This window comes from Notothenia rossii (genome assembly GCF_949606895.1).
Source record: "Notothenia rossii genome assembly, chromosome: 11".
In the NCBI taxonomy this organism is placed as follows: Eukaryota; Metazoa; Chordata; class Actinopteri; order Perciformes; family Nototheniidae; genus Notothenia; species Notothenia rossii.
Window position 1 is genome coordinate 9,661,528 of NC_136910.1, and position 14,088 is coordinate 9,675,615.

Here is a 14,088-nt window from a genome sequence, read left to right on the forward strand (position 1 = left end):
AAAAACTTTAGTTGTTGCGTAAATTAATTATGCACATTGATGGCTAGTACAGTCTTAATGCTTACATTCATTAACTTATTTTATTATCCATATTTTTTGATAGTTTATACTTACAATACTTATTTGACATCTTCATATCCTCTATAAATCAAGAATCAAATAATCAAACTTCTCCTATCACAATAAGGGTTAAATAGTCTATGTATCATGGCATAGCTGGCACTTCAATTTAACACAACTTTAATTAGTAATTTGGTCATGTAAACAGATGTGAACACATAATTTATTAACAAGGTTGACACAACGACCTTTTTGTTTATAATTTGCTCTAGTGATGAAGGCATGTAAAAAGAATAAAGTAGTTAACATTAGTTATAGGCTATGTACGGATAAAAGCGTCAACTAAATGCTATGTAATGTAATGTAATGTACAAAAACAACATTAAACATGTCATATTTTTCCAGCTGATAATATAATGTACTATGTATAACATTTGAATGCAGGCCTGCTACTTTAAATTGATTTTTGGTGTAAATTAGTACTTCTTCCAGCAGTGATTTTCTAACACCAAACAGACTGAAGTCCACATTAAATACACAGTAAAGTTAACAGTCCTCCTGGCTGGTCCGTATCCGGCTGTCCAATGAGAGGCCGAGACAAAAACCACCGGACCAATCAAAACCGAGAACCCAACTTTTTAACACGTCGGTTCCCAGGAGAGCAATTTAGTGAAGTTTGGAAGGCAACCGAATCGGACATCTACAGTCATATCAATAAACTGAACTGTAATAAACATGGCATTGCCGAAATGGGAGAGAAAGACGCGGGTATTTCTCTGCGTGTTCGGTTTGTTGTTGTCTGTTTATGCGCTTCACGTCGAGCTGTCCCGAGAAAGTAACCCAGATTACAGAGCGATGTGCGACCTGGGGGAGTCGGTGAGCTGCTCCAAGGTTTTCACCTCCAGGTATGTTAGCTATTTCTCGTGTGTTTACTCATACCTGCTCAATTGTGCATAATCCCTATAACGCGACTTGTACTTCAGCGACAATTGAATGATTTTGTGCTTTTACATGATCTTGTTAAATCTGCATCTCCAGCCCAATACATTATTGCCACGTGTTAAAATCCTTTAAATGCTTTAAACCCCTTAAATAAGATACTGATCTACAATACCAAGTAGAACATCTTCTTTACATTTTTTGTTTTATAAGCTGCATGCCTGATTGTTTTACAGGAGATATAAACCATTATGTAGGCTATCTATTTACTTTGTTTTCAATATGTCCTTGTTATGTCCTGACTGTCCCTTTTTTCTTTTTTGGCAGATGGGGACGTGGTTTTGGTTTGGTCCAGTTCTTTGTTGCCGCAGATAACCCTCTGAACCAGCCCAACAGTGTGCTTGGCATCATATTTTACACTATGCAGATGGGCCTGGGTTAGTTTGTCATTATCCCCTGCAAATTACAGTGCAGTTTTGAGTGTTTTTGTATATGCAAATGAATGTAACATTCAGAATGTTAGTCAACCATAGCTGCGCCTGCCTCAACATTTTTTAAGCAATCATATAAGTCATGCAGGATTTCAACAACATTACTTATCTAACATATATCTTAACATTTTTTTTATTTCAGGTCTGTCTCTGTCCAAAAAAGCAGCAATGTTGTTGGTCTTCTTCTCCTGGGTGTCTGTGGCCGGCTCACTCTACCTTGCATCTATTCTCACCTTTGTTCTGGCGGATTTCTGCATGGTCTGCGTCTCAACATATATTGTCAATTTTGTGTTGCTCTTCACCAACATCAAACGTAGGAGAGCAATTGAAGGAGTGAAGGAAAAGGCTGGATAAAAAGGGACACTTGTGAAATTTTAAACCTGAAGCCTCACTGGATCTGAAAGCACGTTGTCTTCCACAGTTCTTCTGCATGCTGTTAAGACCTTTCAGAGAAACAGGACTGGATATGCATCAATGAAAATGTTCAAGATGATTTTTAGTACAGAAACCTGTAAGAGCTGCTGTCATTTTTGTATAAGAATGTGCATTTGTGATGATGAATACACATCTTTGAACACTAACTCTTGTCTCATGTGATTAAGGCCTGGCTTGTTGTAAGATCCTAAAAATGGGAATACATGAATCCACATTCTAAAATACTAGGTGGTAAAACAATGAAGAGACATGCAGTTACTCAGTGTACCCAGGAGATAGAGCCAAAGAGCACGAGATAATCGTGGTGAATGTAGAGGTAAAGTGTTATTTTGAAACCACAGTATTCACATGGTTAAACAAACCCATGTAATGTGATATGGTCTTCAGAAATAAAATGGCTAACTGCTTGCTTAACAGGTAGGATTTTTTTTTTTTAAGTTTCTGTTGCCAACTTGTGTTGTTTGGATGGTTAATTATTTGCTATGATCTCAAGAATCTTTTTGAGATGAAGAACAAACATGAAAGCTGCAGGATAATGGGATAAATCAGGCCTTTTGTGCCGAACAAACATAGCTAATGTTAGCTAACTTCAACTGGGTGTAAACTGAAAATTGAGGAGTATAAAAGTAAGTTGATGAGACCGGCTATGCGCCAAGCCAGTCACATTTATCTGAAATGGCACATAATGTAAGATTTTATAATTTTCTGGTTTTGCATCCGTCCAATTTGTTGCCGAAACATTTTTCACTCCCTACAGTCTTACCACCAACACCATTTCACGTCCTATTCAGCAAGTCTAAATTAGTACTGCTGCTATTGATTTTCTGGATGCAGTGAAAGGTTCAAGATGCCCCACCTGTTGAGACACAGCGTAGTTTGTCACTAGTGTTCATTTACTGGGCCAAATTGATTGATTTCGTTGTGGCACAGAATCTGTCCTCCTGTCATTCCATCAGTTTTCAGTCAAACCGTAGGACTTAATTCCTGCTGCCACTGTGACCTTCATCAAACATCTGATAAAGAAAAAATGAAGACAAATGTCATTTTCCACGTGTCCATTCACTTTACAGGTAACTACAGTGTCCAAAACAATACCTTGCTCAATTCAATGACAGCCTAATAGAAACACAAAAGAAAGTGTCAATCCTTTACAAATGTGTAGAAAGGAGAGAGTTTGTTTCACAATACAGTATTGTTTCAGCAGCTTGATTGAGTGAGGACACACTGCGTCGCAAACAGACATTCTTCCTCATAAGAGGCAGCTTCCTTCCTCATAAGGTAGTCTTCTACATTTCTACATATTCTGAAAAGCCAATGAATTAGTCAGTTGTGTTTATCCCATTATTCCTTTGACCATTTTTTTATTTCACATTCTTACTTTTACTTCTTATGTTTATTTAGACATCTTTATTATATTTTTGATCTATATTTATTTCTATGTTTTCTAAAATGGAGCAACTGTGATATCCTCTGATTGATCATTTAACGCTTTAAAACATGGCAGCAATGTTATATGTTAATTTTAACAGTATCCATCCTGCAAGGGTCTAATTATCAAATGTGGTGTTGATAGCTGAAAACCAAAAGACTACACTTCTGTATTTACAAGCCATTCATTCGATGAGCTGGCTGTGTCAAATGTTCAGACATCATTCAAGTTGGACTTCAGCATATTTTCTTCCTTTTTGTTACCTTTATTTAACCAGGATAGGTCTCATTGAGATTAAAATTATCTTTTTCAAGAGAGTCCTGGTCCTGGCCCAAGAATGGTTACATCACAGTTACAGACAATTTTAACACACAATCAAAACACAATCATACACCAAGTTTAGCCAAAGCATTTACAGACACAGCGGCCTGCTTCAATGTCAGTTATGGTAGCTTTTAGTCAGTTTAATGAGACCAGCTCTCTGAGTTTCAGCGCGGTTTGAAGCTGGTTCCATGCTTCAGGAGCAGCGTAACTGAACGCCCTCCTCCCCACTTCAGTACGGACTTTTGGTACAGTTAAAAGGAAAAAGTCCCCGGAGTGAAGCCGATAAGATCCTGTGCATTTTCTGTTCATGTAGATCCTTAGATAAGGAGGAAGAGCACCAAGAATAGCCTTATAGAGCGTATAGGTTGCAGTGGTGCGTCAAGGTTTTGAGGTTTGTGATTAATCTCAGTGCACCATGGTAGACGGTATCCAGCGAGTGAAGGCACTGAGAAGATGCATAAACCACATCTCCATAATCCAGCACAGACAGAAAGGTTGCAGACACTAGTCTATTTTTGACCTCATAAGAAAAACAGGACTTGTTTCTAAAGAAAAAACCTAATTTTATTCTTAGTTTTTTCAAAAGTTCCACAATGTGTGTTTAGAAAGAAAGCTAATTTATATAGCACTTCTGCCGCAGGCACTTGTTTTGTTTAAAACCATAGAAGTTGAAGTTGCTTTCTCTACCACAGAAAATGTAGTAGAAAAACATATTGTGAACTTCAATTGATAGTATGATATTTAGTTTCACCTTCCATTGCAAGAGGCTAAAGATAGGATCAAGAGAGTTACACAGAGTAAATACCATGTTTTGCAAACTGTTAAAGCCACAGATAAAATCTTATTCTACTCTTTGTTTTACCTTTCTCTCTTACCACAGTGGCTCCGGATTAACTCTGCAATGCAGTGTACCAATACAGGTCCATTTAATGTAGGGATGTTGGACTACTTGGTTCTGAGGTCAGTGAATCAATTCTCTATTTGGACAAGAAAATATGTGTGATCAAATCTTGCTTTAAAGTTTGCCGTCTCACTAAGATTGAAAGAAGAAATCCTAATGCAATCATTTAAATTGACTGTAGTTACAGCTCAAAGGCTCTTCTCTGGTGCCAGACCATGCCATCATTTCAGGAATTAGGAAAGCATTACAACTTGGCCTTTTTGGCAGAGAATTTGTAGCAACAAAGATCTGAAGTTGTACAGTAATATTATTTCTAGAGTGTTGTATGTCTTTTAAAAATGGACCTTGATGATGATGATGATGATTACCTGACAAAATGTTGACTTGCCTTAAATACTTTAATGTATGAAACATCAACCAGAAAACATGCATCAATGACACTAAAGCATACATCCCTATACTTCTAATAGATAGACGGATAGACGGATAGACAGACGGATAGACAGACTGATAGACAGACAGATAGACAGACGGAAAGACAGATTGATAGACAGACAGATAGACAGACGGATAGACAGACGGATAGACAGACGGATAGACAGACAGACAGACAGACAGACAGACAGACAGACAGACAGACTTTATGTATCCCAAGTTGGGAAATTGTTTAAAGCTACTGTAGGGTGTTGTGGATAATATTCCCTGCTGTTGGATGCTTTAATAGCACAGTTTAAACCTTTTTGTAGTAAATTATTTTAGTAACTTTTGTGTCCTGACATGACTGTGGACATACATTTAATCCGTTCTGCTGAGAACAATGGTAGAACAATATTAATCAAGTTCACTTCCTGCTGTGTTGTTTTCAAATGTTACATAACTGCCTTCGAAAAGGCTCTTTCTCCTTACTTCCATGACGCATATTTGTACCTAAAGGCTTGACAGAAAATGATGGATTAAGTGTACAGTTTGCAGACCTGACATGAATGTATGTAACTGTGTAGTATTGTTGTTCCTGCGTAAGCCATGTCATGAACTTGTCAGCAAGAGCTATTCATAACTTAGGTTGAGATCTTTACCTTTTGTTGAGATTATTATCGGTGATGAGCTATAGAGTCAAGGTAGTGGAGGAAAGGTTTTTGTTGAAACTCTGGATGACGAATTTCTTCATGTTATGTTTTGATATGAAAAAGCTGCGGCTGAACGACTGATCTTGCCGAACCAACCCAATATCCGGTTTGAATGTATAATATCTTTCTTTTATTATGATAAATAACACCATTGTTTTTCAGATGGGTTGAGAATAGACTGCTTTGGATAAATTGATAGGGAGAAAAAAAGGTACATTTTGATAATTGATCCATTGTCAATATGGCACAAAATGCTGTTTAGACTGCTTTTATCTGTTTTGTATCTAATTATCTTAATATCTTTACGTTTTAGACAGACACAAAAACAAATTTAAAGATATCGCCAAGGGATTTGAGAAAAAGCGATTGACATTTTTCACATTTTTCTGAAATTGTATTGACAAAAGGATTAATGGATTAATAGAGAAAATAATGTTGCAGTTCAATCAACTATGAAAGTAATCCTTAGTTGCAGCCCTACTTTGGGGTACTAAGCAACTATGATTAAAGGACGTAGTAATTATTGCAGCTGACATCGTACTGTAGATACAGTATATGCTTTTTAACCTTTTTTGAGTAGCCTTAATGCTACGTCACATCATTAGCAGGACAATAGCTAGACAGCAGTGTCAAAACAAGGATGGAAGTGAACTCTGAAATACCCTTTTCTTCTACACCAAGTTGGCCAAGGTGATTAAATACATAATGCAGACAATGACAACAGACAGTTTAGTCACATCTTGTAAGAATGTTCCACTGCTGTCGATTTTTCAACTACAAACATGTTCGATCTGTACCTTATCTGCGTTTGCAAAAGTGTAATTCAAGGGAACACAAAAGAAGCGTAGTAGCAATATAGATTTATTCAGATCGATTGGACTGTGAAAGGGGAAGTTCGGTCTTCAAACCAAGTACTCATATTCCAATTTGATATAAAATTGTTTTAATTGTCAAATAAAATTGGAGTAATAATCTTTACTTTGTTTTAATCTAGTTTTTCACTAATAAAACATTACAGATTAAACTATTACAGTTAAGGGACTTATAGTCAGGACAGTGGCCTCTTAACTCTGTATAAAAGGACATTCATGGATCATCGTAGTCATTTATTCACAAAAGTTTAGCAATACAAACAAGGAAACTATAACTATTTTAGATGATGCGGGGGGTGCTTGATGGGAGCGGCAGGTGACAGGTCACAGTGAGTATATAAAGAGTGACAAACAGGAGTCTAGCAGTCGCAAAATGGCTTCAGGAAAGTGGATCTGTGTATTGACTTTTTGCATTTTAACTGCAGGTAAGTCACACTTACATTTGAGGATAGGCCTTATTGAAAAAAAGGTCTTAAAATGATTTAACTTTCTATTAAGATGATTTTTAAATCTTTCTGAACTGTTTGTTACCATTATCTTGTGATTAAGGAACATTCATTTCAACTGATGAACAGTATGATTTGAAAACCTGAATATATTTTAAATTGTAAATTAAGATTAGCCTACAATAAAAACATATGAATAGCTAGATGCGTATCATGATGAAATAGTAATAAGTAGACATTTTACCACTGTAATGTATTTTCAGGTTTCCTCTAAAAGAAGTGCCCGACATTTTGTATTTTGGCATCCATTTCTGTAATTCCCATGAATTTTTGTTACCCCAAAAGTATTTTCTGTGGCATTGTAAATCATTTTTAAATGCCAACTTTAAGAATAAAGCATTGTATTACATTTTTATAATGTATCTTTTTATTAAATGCCATTAAAAAATATTATTATTATATTTTACAGTACATTTTGTTTTGTATTCATGATTGTTTTAACTATAAGGTAGCTGTATTACATGTAAAATAATTGCAGCCAGTTTGCTCAAGTGCTATATAACTAAAGAATGGAATATATATATAAAAAATGGCAAGATCTTTAATGAAGAGACATACTTTAGGACTTTCTTCATTGATAAATCAGATTATAATTGTATATCCTTTCGAATAAAAGTTGTAAGTTATACAATTTAAAATAAAAATGACTTTATTAAAAATAAATATATTTACAATAACATTATCTGTTTAGCTCTGAAATTAGTTCATCAGTAAAAGATAAATCCATAAATCACAAATTGTAATGTTTTTATTTTCGAGATGCATTATTTGACAGTGGTAAATAAACATGACAAATAATTTAAATGTTTTTGTACAATATAAGTAGAATATATTGTTTGTGTGTTTGCCTTATATTGTAATACCCAGTATTTTTGTCCAATTGATAAAACAAGTCGATTTGTTGTTCTCTTTCCCAGAATCACATGCTCAGCTTGATGGTGAGTTCAATATTTAATTAAATCAATTTAATCAGTTTAATTATCTGGATTATCTGCAGTCAGTGCCTCTGCATCAGGTACAGCAAATGTGTTGTCCCTATGTCAACCTAATATCAATTCAGACATCATGACACAATTCCATCAGATTAATGATAAAAACCTGGAGGACATTATTCAACTTCTGAAATCCTCCTCCTGCTGCCTTGATATTATTCCAACAGGATTTTTCAAAGATGTTTTGCCTCTTTACTCAGGTATTTTTCCACAGGCCCTGAAAACTGCAGTCATTAAAACGCTCTTAAAAAAGAATAATCTAGATGCTTCGGTAATGAACAATTACAGGCCCATATCAAACCTCCCATTTCTAGGCAAAATCATTGAAAAAGTTGTGTTTCAACAGTTGAGTAACTTCTCGCATTTAAATAACTGTTTTGATGTGTTCCAGTCAGGCTTTCGTCCAAACCACAGCACTGAGACTGCTCTTGTAAAGGTCTTCAATTACATCCACTTAAACACAGACAGTGGCAGAACTTCAGTGTTAGTATTATTAGATCTCAGTGCTGCGTTTGACACTGTTGACCACAACGTATTACTAGACCGACTGGAAAACTGGATGGGACTTTCGGAAACAGTTTTAAATTGGTTTGAATCCTACTTAAAGGACAGAAACAACTTTGTTTCTATAGGTAAATACACATCTGAGTTGACAAATATGACATGTGGGGTACCTCAAGGCTCCATCTTGGGGCCTCTTCTCTTTAACATCTACATGCTACCACTGGCTCAGATAATGAAGAACAACAAAATAAGTTACCATAGCTATGCAGATGACACACAAATTTAAGTAACAATTTCACCAGGAGACTATGCTCCGATTCAAACACTGAGTGCTTTGAACAAATCAATGACTGGATGTGTCAGAACTGTCTCCAATTAAACAAAGATAAAACTGAGGTAATGGATTTTGGAGCCAAGGCAGAACGTATAAAAGTTAACGCTGAGCTTCAGTCTGCAATGTTCAAAGCAACAGATAAAGCCAGAAATCTAGGTGTCATGGACTCTGACCTGAGTTTCAACAGTCACATTAAAACAGTTACTAAATCAGCTTACTATCACCTAAAGAACATATCTAGGATTAAAAGACTAATGTCACAGCAGGCTCTGGAAAAACTTGTCCATGCTTTTATCTTCAGTAGACTCGACTACTGTAACGGTGTCTTCACAGGTCTCACTAAAACATCTATTAGAAAGCTGCAGCTGATTCAGAACACCGCTGCTCGAGTCCTCACTAACACTAAGAAAGTGGATCACATCACTCCTGTTCTGAAGTCTTTACACTGGCTTCCTGTGTGTCAAATAATAGATTTCAAAAATACTGCTGCTGGTTTATAAAGCTTTGAATGGTTCAGGCCCAAAATACATTTCTGACCCCCTGCTAAATTATGAACCATCCAGAACTCTCAGGTCTTCAGGGACTGGTCAGCTTTCTGTCCCCAGAGTCAGAACTAAACATGGAGAAGCAGCGTTCAGTTATTATGCTCCAAATATCTGGAACAAACTCCCAGAAACCTGCAGGTCCGCTGCAACTCTCGCTACTTTTAAATCCAGGCTGAAGACTTTTCTTTTTGTCGCTGCTTTTAATTGAACTATTCATATCTTAGACTGCACTGTAACTTTTATCCACGTATTTTTCTTTTAATGTTTATTTTATTAGCTTTTCTTTTTAATGACTGTTTTTAAATGCCATTTGCTTAATGTCTTTCATTTTTTGTAAAGCACTTTGAATTGCCTTGTGTTGAAAAGTGCTATATAAATAAACTTGCCTTGCCTTGGATTACCGCATCTTCTTATTTAGGCATTTTTAAAGTTAAACTAATTGGATTTTCTAACTTTTTAAATACACAGACACAAACTCTAAACTGACTTTTTTTCTAATGTATTGCCATAATGATCTGTTTTCCAGTATGTGGCACTACTCCACTCAACACCAGGATAGTTGGAGGTGAAGAAGCTCCAGCTGGAAGTTGGCCCTGGCAGGTTAGTCTGCAGAGATTTGGCAGCCATGTTTGTGGTGGATCCCTCATCAACAGAGAGTGGGTGATGTCTGCTGCTCACTGCTTCTCCAGGTGGGTAACTGCAAAGTATAAAAAGATCAAATGTTCATTGTCTCTGACTACGGTTATCCTTTTAGTCCATGTTTCTCCCAAGCCAATACAAGTTTTTGTCATTTTCAATTTAGTGCGGATAGCTCTGGATGGCGGGTTTCTCTGGGCCGTCAGAACCTGCAGGGCAATAACCCAAATGAAGTGTCCAGCACTGTTGCTGAGATAGTGTTGCACCCAGCCTATGACAGTGACACCAGCAACAATGACATAGCTCTGCTCAGACTCTCATCCCCAGTCAAATTCACAGACTACATCAGACCTGTGTGTCTGGCAGCCGCTGACAGTGTGTTCAACAGCGGCACTGATAGCTGGGTCACGGGCTGGGGTGCAGTCAAGGAAGGAGGTGAGTCTGCTTGTTGCTGACAAAGAGTTTGGTTTCATAGTCTTTATAAACCGTATATGGATTTGTGAGTAATCTCTCTTGTTATTGTTCTCTCAGAGTCATTACCGTTCCCTGAAACCCTTCAAGAAGTGGAGGTGCCAATTCTGGGAAACAGACAGTGTAACTGTCTCAATGGAGTCGGTACAATCACAGACAACATGATCTGTGCTGGTCTTCTGGCAGGAGGCAAAGACTCATGTCAGGTAGGCTGCTTCCTTGAATCCGTCACTTGTTGGTAAAATGTGTTGAGGAAATGCTCAGACGTCTCCTTCAAATGTTCTCAGGGTGACTCAGGAGGTCCAATGGTGAACCAGCAGGGCTCCGTCTGGGTCCAGTCTGGAATTGTTAGCTTTGGTTTTGGCTGTGCTCGGCCCAAACTTCCAGGAGTCTACTCCAGAGTGTCCAACTACCAGTCCTGGATCAACTCCCACATCAAATCTGATAAGCCAGGCTTTGTCCAGTTCAGCTCCAGTGGGCTGGATGCTGATAACAGCTACACCTGTCCTGGTCTGCTACCTCCCCCTGTCACTGCTGCAACTATTACTACTGCAGAACCAGACTCTGCTACTGACCCAGGATCCACAAAAAGCGCTGAATGTAAAGTTCTTTCTCAAACCTTCACATAAACTCAAGTTTCCATTATATTATCCAACCCACATATATTATTATGTTCTGTCGATAATTTAAGACTCTTTTTTAACCAAGGTTCGTCATGTCATTTTTAATTAAGTGTCTATAATTGTTATGATTATATTGTATACCTTTTTAACTGGAGACCCTACATATGAAAAGTGTTCTCTCTTTAAAATAATATGTTTAAACAAGTGAATGAGACAAAATGTTATGTGTCTATAGCGCTACCGCCAACCTTACCAAAGACAAGCCAAGTATTGCAAAAACAATTGTAACCTGTCTTGTATTTCAGACACTTCTGAAGAGCTTTTGTCGTTGGCACCACAAGTTTTATAAAATTATATTTATAAATATGCAATTAAAGCCACATTTAACTTAATATGTTTCCAGCTACCACAATACCTACGACAACCCCAAGTACTACAACAGAAACTGTAACCACTCCTTCACGGGAGTGTCCTGATTTTTTATTATTAAATAATTCAAATAAAATCATACACATTTGGGTTTGTTGGGAGAGACACTACAGGTTAATAAAAACATTTAAAAAATAGGTATGTCCCTTAATTGTCAGTTGATTTCTTAACATTAGTCAATCATTTTTGGTGTTACAATTTGCCTAATTGTACTTAATATGTGTCTTCCAGCTACCTCAACGACTACGCCAACAACAACAACAACAACACCAAAACCAACAACAACAACAACCACAAGCACCACGACACAAACTGTAACCACTGCTGCACGTGAGTGTCCGGAAAAAATACTAGATAAAAATGGATCGTTTTATTTTTCTCTACCTGTCGTTTATTTCAGATTATTTTTATTTCGCAATTTGTTTCTCATACAGCGCCAATGTGTGGCAAAGCTCCCCTGAACAGCCATGCTTCCGGGGACAGTGGTCGTGTACCTGGAGGGATGTGGCCCTGGATGGTTAGTCTCTACAAAAATGGGGTCTACACATGTGGAGGAACCCTGATATCTAAAAACTTTGTCCTCACTTCTGCCCAGTGCTTCTCCACGTAAGTATAAAAGCGTTTTTTTGTTTATAAAAGTTTCATTTAGCAGTGAAATAATGCAATATGTTGCTCTTCATCCTCCTGACAGCTCAAATCCAGATAAGCGTGAGTGGAGAGTGTTGCTGGGCCCGCGCCTAGTGAATGGAAATGAGGAGTTTGTGATGACTCGGGGCGTTAAGAAAATTATTCTGAGCAAATTTACGGGCCCCAATATTGCTCTGCTGAAGCTGACTAAGCGAGCCAGCACAGGAGATTTTATCCAGCCTGTGTGTATGGACGTTAGCAAAGCCCGAAGCTTCCCTGTTGGAACTCAATGCTGGGTGGCAGGCTGGGATAAGGGCATCAAGAGCGGAGGTAAGCTTCTATCATACTTTTTTGCTCACTTAATCTGTATTATTCAGTAGATCTTAATCTTCATCAATACATATTACAAATGTTTTCCGCCACTCAAAAAGCCGGTTTAGGTCTTCGGGATATAGAAACTCAAGTGGCAAGCTGTGGGACTGGGTCTGGTTCTGACAACATTTGCACTTATGCCATGAACCTTCAACAGGTAAATAGAGTTTTCAAATCTAGCAATCAGTTTTCCTTGTAATTGGACAGATGTTTTCAGTAACCCACTGATGATGATTCCTGTTTGTTTTTTTGCAGGGGGATCATGGCGGCCCTCTGCTCTGCAAGTCAGACTCGTCTTGGTTCCAGGTGGCCGTTGTATCTATGAGTGGAAATAAATCAGTCCGTGCTGATCCGCAGGTCTTTGCCAAAGCTTCAAGATTCAGCTCTTTCTTAAAGGAGACAGTTGGGGACATGCCGTCTCCAGCAACAGGAAATGCAGCAAGTTTCTCAATTTCATTAGTCCTTTCTTTCGCTATCCCATTTACCTCACTGTTTCTGGTGTCAGGATGTTAGTACTGTTGTGAAGTAGTTCATTGTTGCACTTAAAAGTTGAACAAATCATCCAAAGCCAATGCATGATCTGTTTGGTATTTTGAAAACAGAAACGTATAAATATACCTGATATAGGTATGGCCCTACAATATATAATTTAAATATAGCATGATAGGTGTCCTTTAAGATACTAAGGTCACTTGTCCAAATAAGTTAATATATTTATAACAACAAATATATTTTATCGTAGTATGATACAGGGAAATGTATTTTTTATAACGTACCTCGCTGAATCCAGTTAAATGAATGACAACTTTGAAGTTCTAATATATTCTATATGCCGTTCTACCGCTTGTGTCTTTCTACATAAAAAATGTGGTGATGGGTCATGTGTGAGTTTACTAAAATGTTAAGACAAATAAAAAGTCATTTTAATCACATGCATAATAAATACTGATGAAGCATAACAAATGTCTCTTTGTATAACATACTTCGATCAATATTGCAGTTTCAATGTCAGCAGTTTAACAGTACAATATGTGATGAACAACAGAATCCAGGGGATCATAATGGTCAACATTAACAACAGCACAGCTTGCAGAAATATAAAAGGAATGTTTCATTTAAAGGACTTTTTGGATAACACAAATCTCATTTTGTAAAGCGTCTTGTCACATTACATCACATGGCTGTACAGTGCACTAAATTCCACCCCGCCATTCAATTTAATCATTGCATGACTATGACCTTTTTTTATGTGGTTTTCACCCCTTAATAAGAACCGATGTCTACTTGTAATTGTCACATGGTGCATGTTAATATATCAGGGACCTTTGCCAATTCAACTGTTACAATTGAATCGTGTAAGATTTTTTAAACTATATATACTTACAATTACCTCCTAAGTCTGATAATCATCAGAATGGTATGACGGATGTCTTCCATAAAAAACATTTACATTACAGATAATACCAAAAAG

At 37.2% G+C, this 14,088-nt stretch overlaps 2 protein-coding genes across 2 annotated transcripts; both read left to right on the top strand.

Moving 5' to 3' along the window:
* The first annotated feature begins 704 nt into the window (after positions 1–704).
* vkorc1 (vitamin K epoxide reductase complex, subunit 1) lies at positions 705–2,071 on the top strand. The gene is made up of 3 exons (XM_079660829.1): positions 705–965; positions 1,327–1,436; positions 1,633–2,071. The coding sequence occupies exons 1-3, from the start codon at positions 796–798 to the stop codon at positions 1,842–1,844; spliced, it is 492 nt and encodes a 163-aa protein (XP_079516955.1). The 5' UTR covers positions 705–795; the 3' UTR covers positions 1,845–2,071.
* Positions 2,072–6,951: 4,880 nt separating this feature from the next.
* On the top strand, positions 6,952–14,044 carry LOC307024395 (transmembrane protease serine 9-like; the record flags this gene model as incomplete). The annotated part of the gene is made up of 11 exons (XM_079658463.1): positions 6,952–7,003; positions 8,002–8,022; positions 9,986–10,148; positions 10,262–10,530; positions 10,627–10,772; positions 10,854–11,166; positions 11,850–11,948; positions 12,053–12,224; positions 12,310–12,574; positions 12,664–12,774; positions 12,873–14,044. 11 exons carry the CDS (start codon positions 6,952–6,954, stop codon positions 13,128–13,130), a joined length of 1,869 nt encoding a protein of 622 aa, XP_079514589.1. The 3' UTR covers positions 13,131–14,044.
* Positions 14,045–14,088: the final 44 nt, after the last annotated feature.